This window comes from Synchiropus splendidus, chromosome 9 (assembly GCF_027744825.2).
Source record: "Synchiropus splendidus isolate RoL2022-P1 chromosome 9, RoL_Sspl_1.0, whole genome shotgun sequence".
Classification (NCBI taxonomy): domain Eukaryota; kingdom Metazoa; phylum Chordata; class Actinopteri; order Syngnathiformes; family Callionymidae; genus Synchiropus; species Synchiropus splendidus.
In genome coordinates, this window is record NC_071342.1 from 23,005,718 (window position 1) to 23,020,224 (window position 14,507).

Sequence of the window (14,507 nt, forward strand, 5' to 3'; positions counted from 1 at the left end):
ACATCTCAATCTTCCTCTTCAAGGACTTTTGAGCTGAGGATGGAAATAAATAAACCTCTGTCAGATATAAATTCAGATCACCGTGTTGGGTCGATCGGAGTTGTACTATTCCCTTCAGCAGTACAGGAGAGAGTCGGTGTATTTTTGCAGCTCAAAAAGATGAGAAGGTCTGAGAGTATTGATTTTTACAGCACACTCATGTTCTCATCCACCAGGCTTCTTCTCGTCTAGGTCGTTCCAATAATGTCTGAGCTCAGTTGACACTCAAGAGTTTGTTTCGTCCTCGCTTAACTGAAGCAGCAGCTGTCGACCGCCGCAAGTCATTTACTGATGGATGACCGGCCATACAGAGAGGGATGCGCTTATGAGGCTTTGTGAATCAGTGTCTTCATTTATCAGAGGCCACTGTCTCCACTCTCCTCTCTAAAAAGTCAGGATTTGACCGACTATTTCAATGAAACCTCACATTGATGATGACCAACTCATCGCAGGATTTTTAAATACGTGTTTCACTGAGAGGGAGGTGTCAAAGTTGGACCACTTCAGAAGGAAAGTCTTTCCAACCGTGGAGCTGGTTTCACGTCCCCTCACACAGAGTGACACCTAACCGACCTCAGCCCAAGTCTGTCATGAAACATGTGACAGACTTTCAATACTGATGTGATCTTTCACAATGTTATTGACCTCTCATTACTATTTCACTCACTTTAAACAAGAAGGTTGCAGGAGAGGGCCAAAGAGCGCCACCTGCAGGTTTCTCCAGCAGCCATGTGATCCTGACTTCAGTTCAGGAATGATCTCTGTGAGGGTCAAACACACACCACACAAACCGCTCCCTCCTGCCTCCACTGACAGAATCGCTTCCTCCTGTGGTAGAGGAGGTCATCAAAGGTCAGGCAGAGTGCTGTGACTGTGTTTCATCCGCTGAGAAAACACTCTTCCACTTGCCCTGCTGTTTCCTCATGTAATGAGTCACGCCGATTACAACCAAAGCCTCACTGACGCACAAACGCGTGACTCCGAATGCAACACCCTGCATCTCTAAACACATATTTATTGGACCACCAAGGAGCTCTGGAAGGTGCAGGACATGCTGTATTGTAAGTAAGTTCTGTAGCAGGCGTATGAAACAGGAAGTAGAAGACTGAGTCGCCTGCTGTGTCACCTCAGTCAGTGTCGGGAGAAGCTGACTCTTCTGGAGGTGCTTCTGTGCAGAGAGGTGGGGGGTGACTCTCTCTGGACGCTGTGGAGGAGAGACCACTATGAAACTTTGAAACTTTGAAAACATGAATCAACATGTTCAGTAGTGAAGGTCTGATGCTGTCACAGGCTCTGACAGTGGTCAGGCGTGTGACTGTTGTGGAGAGTGTGGTGGATTTTGGTTCAGCATGGTAGTTTGAAAGTGATTTTGAATCCAGGGAACCTTTGATCATGACACTGGTCGACTCTGAGTCTCTGGAGCCCTGTTTCTTTGATGAGATGGAGTGGTCCTCATAGGTTCTCTGACGCGCTCGTCTGCCTTGGTTCACATCAACACATGCAGGTCCCCCATTGCACTGGTGAACATAGTTGGCTCCAGTATTGGCAGCAGTGTCCTCTTCCGCGTCCCCATTAGGCTTCTCTGATCGTGAACACACTCTCACAGGCAGCGCTAATGCTACGAGCCGCCATCAGTTAGGGACCATCAACAAATTCTAAAGCCTCAAAGTATGAGTGACATCTTCAATAAGGCCATGGAAAACAAGCATTTTAGGAGAGAGAATTGTGACAAGGTTTTTCATCACACAAGACATGAAAACATCATGATCTGGAGAATAGAATATGACTAAATGATCATTTCTTCCCCTGATTTCTAATGTTTCTTCAATAGCATCTAGGAAATGTGTCCAGACTGCTCCATAGTTCAAGTCAACTGTTCAGAGACATGAGATACAGCAGACAGACGGCTCCATTTAACCCCTAAATAAAGCTGGCAGAGCAGCCTGTCAGACACCAGCGGCTTCTACCAGAGACGTGAAACATTGAGTTTCTCATCTCTGCACTGAGTTCACTGTTCTATTGAGACATCAACACATCATGATGTTGGAGACAAACTCCACTAATAAGTTTCATCATAAAACAGTTCTGATGTCAAGATAATTATCATTATCGCCGAAATTACACTTATCGCGATAACTTTTTTGTCCATATCACCTGTCCCTAATTCACACTGCAGCTATGGAGCAGGTCCACATCAGCCTCTCTTTGTCTGTGTGACACTGAACAACTGAGGTTGCATAAAGACGTACCCAGGATTCCCTCCTGTGCCAGTTCCTCCTCTATAGAAATGAGCCGGTTGTACTTGGTCATCTTCTCGGCGCTGCTCAGACCTCCCATCTTGATGTAGTCCAGACCAAGACCCACTGCCTGGATGAGAAAGCAGCAGATATGAGAGAGGAGGTCACAATTTTGGTTTTATATTCAGTGTAAAAGTGGTATCAATCTTCCACCAAGTGTTATAGTACAAAGCACATCAGCATCTGGACTACCTGACCAACTCAGCAGGTGTGATGCAGTGGAGCAGTGGAAGCTTCTTCTCTCATGGTGAAACATGCCATGACCGCAGACACCATCAGAGCACAGGATGAGTTGATACTCACCAGATCTGCCAGACAGTCGTCCCCGCACGGTTCACAGCTTGCTGAGCCCATGATGACCGCACCTGCAACCCACTCATCAGCCCGAGTCGCCCAAGTCAGAGCTGAGTCACAGTCCTACCATGGTGCTGCACGGAGATGGTGAGCAGATCACTGATCGTCATCTCGTTCATGTATCTGAGGACGTAACCTGCGGCTCCATGCAGCAGAGGAGACTGCAGATCGTGGGACACTTCAGAAAGCAGCACGCACGTGTGTCCGGTCGCATGGCTGAGCTTCTCCCACTGCTCCGGGTCCTAGCAAACACACAACCTCATCACACCACAAACACGTCAAAGAACTTCTTATCAGTGGTTTTTCTTTTGGACTGGGGGTCGAGCACTTCAGTCCATCACACATGCCACAAGAGGAGAAACAGTGAACCCACCTCCCGCCTGAAGGGATCGATCAAAGCCACCACGGCAGGAAACTTGCTGATCAAGCCTCTGTAAAACTCCACCAGCTCATCTGGAGTCTTCAAAGTCCCAGTTGATATCTCGTACTTGCCTTTAGACTGAACCAGACCACAGAACATCAGTCCACACTTGAATGGTCAGATGAGCTCATCACACTCTTCTCTTCCTGGTGACACATCTATTGTCTAAGTATTGCAACACGGACACCTGAACGCGTGCGCCTGTTCTCCAACATCACTCACAGAAATTCATACAAGAATCACACCAGATCTAGGAGTGAGATTCCATAAAAAAATTAACCTAATAAATTAGATAATTTGTGATAAATTAATCTCAATTAATCGCAGTTTAATGGTATAAGAATATTTGACAGAAGAAGCCACATTTTTCAATTTGAATGAATTTGGTATATTCCTGAATCAAATGATGGACCCATCCATACATTCAAACCACAAAATATTTTTATTTTATATTTTGCATCAGTTTGACAATAGCACAATAAATCACCATGGTGGCTATATTCAAGTTTTTATATCACCTGATTTCAACTAAAGCTCTTTCAATGTCTTCAAAATATTTGTGAAAGAATTTCAATTTTATAAGAATTTCACACAGTTCAAGCTGGACCAGCCACCCACAGGGATGCATTGGCTGATTACTCACATAGTCCATGAGGTCAAAGGCCGCGCAATTCAGGGCCAAGTAGACATCTACCCCTAGTGTCAGCCCGAGGTTGGCGCTGGCCTCATTGATCAGATCCAGTGGATGCTCCAGGCGCTCGAAGCTCAACACCAGGAGTCCACCTTCAAGATGGATGGGATGGGCCGCCTGGATGTGAACCCACACAGACACACGCACACATCACTCTGCAGGGAGGGTCACATGTCTCATTCTCAGATGTTTACAGGTCAGTTATCTTGTTGTGCCATGTCAGTTTCAAGTGTCTCTCACCCCAGACTTAGTCGAATTGTTGATGATTCTCAGAACTTCCCTCTGCAGCTCCACACTTGTGGTGATGGCCTGTGGAGAACAGCCACACCCTGTTTCAGTAATAGTAGAGGTCAGTCGTGTAGGTTTTAATGGGCCTTCTGTCGACGGTTAACAGAGGCGTTGGACTTAAATGAGGGAAACAGAACAGGATGGACCAGTCCTGAGTGGACTCTCCTGAACTGTTGAAGGGATTTCCTAGTTGTTTTCAAACAGGTCGGTCCACAGTCTGAGGACGTAGAAGAAGATATAGAGATGCTCACCTGCTTGGCCTGCTGTCCCGGCTTGGGCACCAGGATGACTTCCTCAAACAGACTGACCTTCCCGTGCGAGTTCTTCCCACAGCTCAAGATAGTGATCAGCGGCACCGGGATGTGGAACTGAGTCTCAGCCTAAACATGAGAGGTGTGTGAAGACCAGAGTCACGTGTGACGGAGACGCGTGGCTGACCTCTGGGTTCTTCAGAGAAGCGATGTACTTGTAGAGTGGACGCTCCTGCACCTCAGCGCCCGCCTTGGCCAGAGCCAGAGAGAGCGAGCCGATGGCCATGCTGCCAGCCGGAGCTGGTTTTGGTGGTTCTGGTGGGAGAATTGGCTTCTCTACACTGTTGCATTTCTTTTCTAGCGGGAGAAGAGAAACCAGAACTAACAAGAGCCGACTAAAAAAACCCTTCACATGTCAAGTCAGAGCAACAGAAAACTAGATTTAGTGAAGTGATGGCACAGCGGGGGAGTTCCTCTGGGGGAGGAGCCTCTTCCTGATGAGAAATGAGCTTGTGGCGGAAGTAACATTTAAATGCTGGTAAACACTGTCACATGTCAAGAGTGACAACCAGACCAGTCGATGCTTTGAAAGGTTCAGTTGAACAGCAAACTCTTCTCACTTCTGTCTGTACACTTCTTCTCTTTGGTGGGCACAGGAGTCGACGGCACCATCTCAGACTCACAGTGAGAAACACTCTCCTCCTTCGGCCAGAGAGTCAGCTCGATAGTTTCCGTGCTGTAGGGCAGGAAGAACTTGCTGTGGGAGGAACAGTCTCAGATTAGTTTGCAACATTCTCTCACCATTTCTCCAGTCGTTCCATCATTCCACTTCAGAAAACTGAGCGATCAGAGAAGCCGATGGGGGACGATGGAAGGATTGTTGGAAGTGACAGGCTTTCACACAGATGCTTGCTTCATGGCAAAACTAATATCGAAGGTGCCAGTGTTCCTTATGAGCGGGCTGAACGCAGCATGACTGGTCGGTGGAGGTTCAGAGGGGCAAAAGTAAATGTACCTGAGGACGCTGTCTGCCCCAGTCTGGTCGCAGGGACTCCGGCCCTTCAACATGTCGTTCAAGGCCCCGTTGATCCACTGCACAGCTGTCGTCACATGCTCCAATCGCTCATCGCACTGAGCATTTAGATCGTGGAAGGTTCTGGTGAGAGGGAAGTGGCTGAGGATGGAAGCCGAAGACATCCTCTGCACAGAAAGGTACAAAACATGAATAAAGAGCGGCCAACTGACAGTACCTGCTGGTGGTGTTTTACATCATTGGATTAGATCAGATCCTCGTCCCTCATTGGGGGCCATGCTAACGCCCCTGCTGTTGGTGTCACAGGGTTTTCTACAACTGATACTAATGCTCATGAGGAGGCTCGCCCTGGTCGAGGTGGTTTCTAAACTGATCACCTCTCAAGTTGTTTGCTGGTGCGCAGCCTATTAGGGCGTGGTCAAGAAGGATAAGCCCAAAACAATATGACGTATGGAGTTACAGCTTCACCTTCTCCTTGTTGCGGACGATGCAGAAAACCTGGGCCTCCACAACCAGCTGTCCCCTCACATCAAACACCTCTCTGCCTCTGACTTTGCTGATCCTCACAGGCGTCGACAGGCCCGAGAAATAATTGGCCTGGAAAGAGTTAAGCAGTAATGACAAGATCAAGATTGGACATGAGCATTGTCCATGTGGACCGGACAGTGCTTGTCAGTTCTTGGCTGACAGAGAACATTAGAGCAATGACCAGACTGTGTAGTAGCAACAGTAATCACTCACCAGGAATCCCAGGCGGTCTTCAGGCTGGTGGTAGAAAAGCTCATTCAATGCTCTCTCTATCTCTTGAGGGACCTTGGAGTTGCGGTAGAACTGAACAGCAGCAGTTTTGAGAGCGTAGAACTCCACGTCTTCAGAGGACGGACAGGAAGACATGGTTGCTGTCGTGCTCTCAGCACGTGGACCTCACTCAGGAACTGCTCTGCCCAAAAGATGCATGAGTCACACCCAAAGAGCTCTGACCCAGGTTATCATCTCAAACCCAGGTCGGACCTCGCCAGGCATGAGTGTCCAACCAGTTTCACAATTGGATTACTGTTTTCCACTTTAAGACGTCTCAAGACGTTCTAAAGCCAGAGCAGTGATCATCAGCAAGAGTTGCGGGTCAGGCGTCGCATCTCCAGCAGGGTAAACCAACATTGTGTTGTCCACATTTTTCACTGCACTCTGACCTGCAGTACGTGTTTGTTGCCAGTAGATGGAGGTGCATGAAAGCTTAACACCAATGGCAGGTTTGTTTTCTGCACACACGCTGGTATTGTTGTTCTTCTTCACTTGGCAGTTTACAGCAGTGATGAGCGACACACACCTCAGCCACCAGTGTATCAGCACCAGTCAAACGTGGTCCAAGGAAGCAGCTGTGGTCAGGGTCTTGGATGTACATGCTTCTCTATCATGAACTTGACAGCTCTCCAGTCTCACACACCGTGATTCCAACATGAACGTTGTGTTCAAGATGCACCGCTCGACGTCTCTGACCGACGCCTGAGCTCCACACCCCACCTCTGAGTCTCTAAACCGTACAACATCTGTCACACCCAAGCCCATCAAGACAGCACTGCTAAACTCAGACCTCATGACCCAATCAGCTGCTTTGACGCTTGATTTGCTTCTTTGTATTCATTCTCTCCTTTCAGCTGCACTCTTTCTCTCAGAGGCAAAAGGACGTTGTATAGAAGTACAGAAGCCCTTTCAGTGAGGAACATTTGGAGGTTTGAATGACTTCCTAGATGAAAGTAAGTAGGTGGTGAAAGGTGCAAAAAGCCTTGCAGAGAAAAGATTAAGTCAAAAGAAACATTATATGAGTGAGAATGGCCTCCACTGAATACATTTTGTTTTAAAACGCACCGCTTCTGAAGTCGTCACTCCACTCATGGACAGAATATTATTTATGTACACTGTAAGGCAGCTTTACATTTAAGACGTCTCTTCAAGGTGAACGTCCTCAAAGTATTAAGAACCCGTGCTAACAAAGAGGTGAGCAAATAAAGACGTGACATGAGTAAATAAAACAAAAGCGCAGTCAGGGCGAGCGTCAAGTTAACTGTCGTGCTATCACAAACTCTGAAGGGGAGCTACCTGTTTACACCACCAGGGCTTTTCCAATGCTGAGTGCAGTTACTCATCAAACTGTAACAAAGCGACAGACTAAACTTACTCACATGCGCTTCATATGCTTCATTGTTTTGTTATTGGGCTTGAAGTAACACAACCAGCTCAGCCCAATGTCACTCCTGACTTTATTGGCTGGTCATGAGTTGAGTAGGTTGGTTCTCTTATATTCTTTCTATTTTGATTACAACTATTCAGGAGAAAATCTGCAATGTACCATTTCTTAACTATGGAGCCCTGAAAGTGGCATGCATGTGATTTTTTTTTTTTTGGATGTGGCATGCATGACTTTATTTTTTTTCTTTCCCTGAGATAACAATTATCTCGTGGTAATTTTTATCTCAACATACAATCGTAAATGTCAGCGCATGCGTAACTGCCTCTCTGGCAAAGCATTTTGTATACGTCCTCCTGGAACCACTATGTCTCCCATGGCTTTGTAACTGTTCGTCAACATTATCAGTCACTGTCTGCGTTTCTGATCAAGTGCCTTCTGCTCAAAATAATACCATATGTGCCTAAGCTATACGCATTACGCGTCCCTGGAAGCGACATGCATGACTTTATTTTTTTTATCCAGAGATAAAAATGAACTTGAGATACAAATTATCTCAAGATAACTGTTATCAAAAAATAAAGTCATGCATGTGACATGTGGTATTATTTTGAGTAGAAGCCACTTGATCAGAGTGTTAAAAGTGCACAGACTTTGCCGCAATATTCTGACTTGCAGACAGTGAATGACAACGTTGACGAACAGTTACAAAGCCATGGGAGACAAAGTGGTTACAGGAAGTCATCGTTTCTTGAGATAAAAATGATCTTGAGATAACTGTTATCTGGAGATAAAAATGATCTTGAGATAACTGTTATCTGGAGATAAAAATTATCTTGAGATAACTGCTATCTCGGGCTAAAAAAAATAAAGTTATGCATGTCACATCCAAAAAAAATAAACACATGCATGTCACTTCCAGGGCTCCGTACTTAACAAGTACTCCATGAGATCTCACCTGTAGTCAAAGACAACTTGTTGTGACGGTCGAGGTTATAGAACTTATCTCCAAATGCAAGTTCCCCGACTCATTCATACGTTTCCAGTGTTGACATCTGCCGCTCTCTCTGATGCAGTAAGTCACTCATCACAATGATGCTCAGTTTTAATGTCATTGCTTCATTTGGTTCACCTGAAATGAAAGAGGTTACATGAGTCAAATGTGTTGTTATATCAAAGTGTGCTTGACAATGGGCACAGATGGGTGGGAAGGTGGGAAGCGGACACAGTGGAAGTTCTCACGTGCTGCGTCTCAGGTGGAAATGAGGTTTACTTACTTTCTACGTGTGTTGTCGCTGTGACGTCACATCCAGCAGTTGCGACTTAATTCACTCATTAAAAACATTTTAATGGAGTGAAGAGCATTTCAAGTGAATGATTCCACTGTACAGCCACATCAGCGCTAGACTGTATTAGTCATGTTACCTAGCATAAGTTGTGGTAGTCGAGCAAGCTCTGTCTGTATCGTAGCCCCACCACTACAACTCCAGTCTGGCCTCGTGATACCGAGTGCATTTAAAGTACTCACCGAAAAAACGCCTACCCACCTCTACACAGCAGGTGTACTAGCATTAGCATTCGATAGCTCGGTCTGGAAGTTTCTGTTTCCTCCAGGTGGCTGCAGTGACGGCGCGTCTCAGTCAAAGGCCAGTAAAAGTCCAGTTTTGATGTGAAGGAGATGGAAACACAACTTGGTCGCTTGTCATGGCGCGGCGCGTCCTGTTGCCATGGAGACGCGTTTGACGTGCCGCGCGTGAGTTGGAGGACCGTCCACACACACGCGCTTAGAAGTGAAGTCGTCATACCTGTCACCCTCTGCCGATAACTCCCCTTATAAAGCGGAGCAATTCCCCTAATACATTGAAAAGAGACCTTACAACACCAACACAATCATAATATTTTATTATTACTATTTACATCACAGCAAGACAGACAATGTACTGGAAAATGATAACAAAGATGATATATATATATATATATATATATATATATATATATATATATATATATATATAAGCTCTTGCATGACATTTACCATGTGCAGCATGTTTCGTCCTCTCTGAATGATTCCTCTTGCCACACAATTCAAAACAACGGATGTGGGCAGCAGTGCAGCGCGCATGCGCACTCAACACTCCTATCGTCAAAGCCGAAACCAACGAGAAAAATAAACGCGCGAGGAAAACTTTTGCTCGTATGATGCGCCGACCGTCGTCAGCTACCAGCGAGACGAGACGATCCGTTTTGGATCCGAAATTGGCCAGTCGATATCGGTCTGGCGTGAAACGTCAGTGGGAATTTTTTTCGTTCTAATTAATTTTTCCCCATATAAAAGTCGTTATACAGCGTACATGATTTGAAATTGTAAAAAAAAAACGTATACAATACAAGGAAAACGTGTAAGTTGACAGGTATGAGTTGTGAGTGAATCTTGTTTATGATCGAGTTGCATCGGCAATAAAAGTCGTGGCGTAGTCGATCAGCTCAAGCGCGAGACCTTGATCGTGTCGCGCTCTTCACACGCGCCATTCAGCCATTCACAGCGCGCACCATAATGACGCACCTTCTCAGCTGCTCTTCATCTCAGCCAATTGTCTTTGCTCCACAACATCACTGCTGAGCGGAGTTTCATTTGTTCCTGACTGGACTAACAGTTGACCTGAGTTTGACTGACAGGCCGAGGTCAGGTCACTGGACCTTGGATGTCCTTCACCTTGGATGTTGTGCTGTGTTGAAAGATGGAGTCACGGCTCAGTGAATGCTTACAGGACTCGACCGTCAGCATGTTTTGCGGACACACTTTATCAGCAGTGACAAAAGCGGCTTGAATCCCTCACAGAACAATGGATGGGTGTCTTCAATGGTTCTGGTGCTGATGGTTCCAAGCCACAACAGTAGTGGAGCAGCTGCACTGTGAACCCATGCGGTTTGTTGCCACAGGAGAAGGATCAGCCAGGGTGAACCTGAATGGAGAACCGAGTCGGAACAAGCCAAACTAGAGTCGCATCCACTACTTCTACATGAGGTTGATCCTTGATAAGGGTCAGACGGCTGCACATCATGGAACCTTCTGCTACAAATGTGCCAACAACGGACCTATCTCTCTGTTTCCTTTTATTCTGACTGTCGCATGATGCCACTGTCACATGAGGCCCACCACTTCAGATCACAGAACCTTCTCCTGTTGGTTTTCCAGGATTTTGTTGAGTATCTTCCGAGTTTCCCTGCTACATCTGTGGATAAACAAATGTTTAAAATTAATACATTTTTAAATTTGAAAAACAATTGGGAACAATTCTATCTGCACCCCCAAACACGTCCATTGATCTACAGAGGAAAAACATGTCAGACATGTTGAGGACTGAGCGGAGCGTAGCGGTACCACACAGTTTTGTCCCAGGAAAAAAGGCTCAGGCCTTGATAGTGAACAAACAGAAACAGAGCTGCTTCAGTTTCTTCACATCCCCTGCGGGCTCACAAACCCCTCCAGGCCGCTGGGCAGCGTCTCGTGTGAGCGCGGAGACGCTCTGACACCTCGGAGACGTTTTGTCTTCCTGCGTCTGTCACACGTGGGACTGCAGAATTCCTGCTTCAGTATAGCGGTGGCGCGGATGTTAAACAGTCTGCGTGGGGCCTCGGAGGGTCACAGGAATGAAAGTAGCCTCCGGACCAATTAGCGCATCTTTTTTTTCTCTCCTGCGTCTCAAGCAGGACGAGCGTCTCCACACACTCGCCAGCTCTAATTGCATCTAATTAAAATCCTCTGGTCCTGTTGTCAAACTTGACCAGGTGGGTTTTCAATAGGGCCCACACACACACACACGCACGTGTATTTCTATCTCTGTGGGGACCTCTCATTGCCATAATGCTTTCTCACCCTCGACCTAGCCATGTATCCTGAACCAAACTTAAACCTAATGGTAATCCTAGTGAGGACCAATTCTGGGGAATACACCTCCTTGTGGGGCCTTTAGGCGTTTGTGGGGACCTTTAGCCAGACCCTAGAAGGTCGAGCCTCTATTTGAGTATGAAGACTTCAGAATAACTGGGTCATTATATTATGTATTGGACGGTTAGGTTTCGAGGGAGAGGCTGGGGAAATGGCCATGAGAGGTCCTCACAATGTGCTAACAAGAATGAAAACATAAATAATAAAATACAAACTTGTGAGAGAGAGAGCTGAGATGAGACTGGGCTACACACATGTGAGAGTCACACTTTTTTGTTTGTTTTTATTTTTTTATGTTATGCCCTAATTAAGACTTTAAAAATAAGGTTGTTTTTTTGGTTTGTTTTTTTAATGAACCAAATTACAATTTGTAATAAACATGATCGTCTGGCTCATAAAACAACCAAGAATCTGGTTAATATAATTGTAAAACGAACAGATTATTCTTTTCTATTTTTAGGAAATTATTGGTTGTTTTACAAACCAGATAACTTGTTGCAAAGTAACACATTATTGTTAGTTGTGAACCAGACATAGCAAATATTTAAAAGTTACTTGAATTATGTTGCCATTAAACTTTAAACACAACATCACAAATAACAATTTACAGCTAAGCTATGTGCATTTGAAATGTAAATAAATTGTTTGCATATTCTCCAGAATAACGTCAGCACTTTGATAATGTTATTTTTTACTTTATCTTATTTCTGTTTTCTTAGCAGCACATATCATATCAAACAGGTACTAATAGCTTCAATCTCGACTTCATTGTTGCTGTGGTTGCTGTTGCCGCGGTGAGTGACAGGTGATCTGACCTGCGCCTGGTTGGAGCAAATCATCCTGGTATGAGGGAAAGACAGATTTGATTAAATTAGAAGATTAACATGCGATAAAATTACTATACTGTATTACAGTTATAATGACATATATAAATGTTGTTTGTAAGATAAAATATATATTGTATTTGCGACATTGAGATTTTTTTTTTTTGTTAAAAAAAAAATAAATAAATAAAATAAACCGTTTACCTCAACTTTCCCTGGTATGTCAGTACTGCATGATACAAACGAGCAAAAGCATCACGTATAAAACGTTTACTTCCGGTTGATGGTCGACCTCCCGCGTTTACAGGCGCAGAGCGTCACCTGGTGGTCAACATGTGTCATGTATTCAGAGTGTAAGATCTGTTCCTGAACGGTAGTACTACATTGATACTTGTGATTATACTATACATCTGAGATACATGACGAATAAAGGTGGCTGTTTCTGCGTTGACCAGCCTGGTGAAGAAGCGCTTCTTCCGTCACTGAGCTAAATGGTAGTCGCTTTAGCAGGAACGTCCAGCAGAGGTCGCAACAATCTCGTAAGTCGTAATGACCACGTGACATTGATGTTTCTGGGGGTCAGACGATGAAATGACGCTTTAAATCTCCTACTTACGTCTGGACGTTAATTCTGTGTCTGTGGAATTTATCAGTCATTAATAAATTCTGTCCCTTTGTTGTTTTTGTCTTTTGTAATAAATGCAATGTTTAAAATTGTGGGGAGCCTATGGCGTGGGGTCACGAGACAAACGGCAGCCTAGATAACCATATTATTGTATTTGTCCGAGTAGGACATATCACAACAAATTGAAAAGAAATAATATTATAAAGTGCAAAAACATGGAGCTTAGAAACCACGTGAGCAATGTGCAAGATAATGCAGTTCAAGAAGGATCCTTCATCGTGATTTTTTCAGAGATGAATTGTACGTTTTTATTGCCACAGGGAGAAAGGACCGCTTGTCTTTGAGTTGGGTGGTCTCAGTCTGTTGGTACGTGTGCTACTGTATTGGACCAGGAGCTGATGGAGGGGGTGGGTGATGTTGTTCAGGAGCATCCTTTTCTCCATAACCATCTCCAAGGAGTCCAGTTTCACCCCCACCACATCACCAGCTTTGCGGATGAGTCTGTTGAGTCTGTTAGTGTCCGCCACCGTTAATCTGCAGCCCCAGCAAACCACAGCAAACAGAATTGCACTGGACACCACCGACTCATAAAACATCCTCAGCATTGTCCCGCATACGTTGAAGGACCTGAGCTTCCTTGAGAAATAGAGTCCTTTTTTTTGTAAAGGGCCTCAGTCTTCCAAGTCCAGTGCAGTTTATTGTCTATGACATGATATTAATTTAAAAATATATATTGTTTTTCATCAATAGCGTCCAGGTGGATCCAAAGTTATTGTGAACTTTCAGAAGACATGTGACACACCAGGGTCAGCAGTTGATATGTCAAAACAACAGTTTGTCAATTACTAATATTCCGTCTATAGCTTCCAGGAAATCTGTCCAGATTTGCCCAAAGTTACTGTATACTGACGGCAGTCATGAGATTACATTGGGGACAGCAGTTGGAATTTCATTAGAATCATGTCATTATTAAGTATTATTTTGTAATGTGTCTTTTTTTTCAATAGCTTAGCGGAAATGCTTTCAAATATGTCAAAAGTTATTGCAAAATGTCAGGAGGCATAAGGCACATTGGATAGCAGTTATGATTAACTGAAGTGATTATTAATCATTAATGTTTTTTTCTGATAATTCTCCAATATTTCTTCAATGGATTCCATGGAATGTGTCCAGATGGACCACCTTGTAGTGAGTAAAGGCCTTGTCTTTCCTTGCAGACAGCTAAAAACACATGGAAGAGTTGACAACATTCTGGCTGGACGTCTGTTTGAAGTCATGTTGAAGAGGTGTGCGAGTGACTTCAGTCGCTGAAGGTGGGTCTGCTTGTCCTCCACACCAGGGTTCAGTTGCTTCACTGCTCCAGATGTCCTGAGGGCTTCTGACTTTTTCTGTGTGAAGTGCGAACCATGGGCTCTCACGACCCCCTCGTGGCCCCCAACCAGTCGTTGAGAACCTATAATTCTTGCTTCTTTTATCAGGACCGGTGTTTGTGGTCCAGCAGCCCTAGCGGCGGAGCGGGGTAGTGCAGGAGCGGCTGCGGGAGGGGAGGG

General features: G+C 45.0%; 1 protein-coding gene across 9 annotated transcripts; it reads right to left on the reverse strand.

Moving 5' to 3' along the window:
• Positions 1-953: 953 nt before the first annotated feature.
• Positions 954-9,291, reverse strand: eno4 (enolase 4). 9 transcript variants are annotated; one of them, XM_053875504.1, is made up of 15 exons: positions 9,107-9,291; positions 8,518-8,691; positions 6,116-6,309; positions 5,843-5,971; positions 5,357-5,541; positions 4,962-5,098; positions 4,529-4,698; positions 4,342-4,470; positions 4,043-4,111; positions 3,755-3,919; positions 3,064-3,189; positions 2,758-2,932; positions 2,640-2,701; positions 2,289-2,406; positions 954-1,243 (listed from the first exon to the last, which is right to left on the reverse strand). In XM_053875504.1, the coding sequence occupies exons 3-15, from the start codon at positions 6,266-6,268 to the stop codon at positions 1,167-1,169; spliced, it is 1,695 nt and encodes a 564-aa protein (XP_053731479.1). In that variant the 5' UTR covers positions 6,269-6,309; positions 8,518-8,691; positions 9,107-9,291; the 3' UTR covers positions 954-1,166. The 9 variants fall into 9 exon arrangements, with proteins under 9 accessions (XP_053731479.1, XP_053731480.1, XP_053731481.1 ...); XM_053875505.1 differs by having other exon boundaries at positions 6,116-6,314; XM_053875506.1 differs by lacking the exon at positions 9,107-9,291 and adding an exon at positions 8,837-8,993.
• Positions 9,292-14,507: the final 5,216 nt, after the last annotated feature.

Coding starts and splice junctions, on each gene's coding strand:
- eno4 (XM_053875504.1), bottom strand. CDS start 6,268: ATGTCTTCCTGTCCGTCCTCTGAAGACGTGGAGTTCTACGCTCTCAAA. Junction 5,972..6,115: donor AAGACCGCCTGGGATTCCTG/GTGAGTGATTAC, acceptor AACTCTTTCCAG/GCCAATTATTTCTCGGGCCT. Junction 2,702..2,757: donor CATCTCCGTGCAGCACCATG/GTAGGACTGTGA, acceptor AGTGGGTTGCAG/GTGCGGTCATCATGGGCTCA.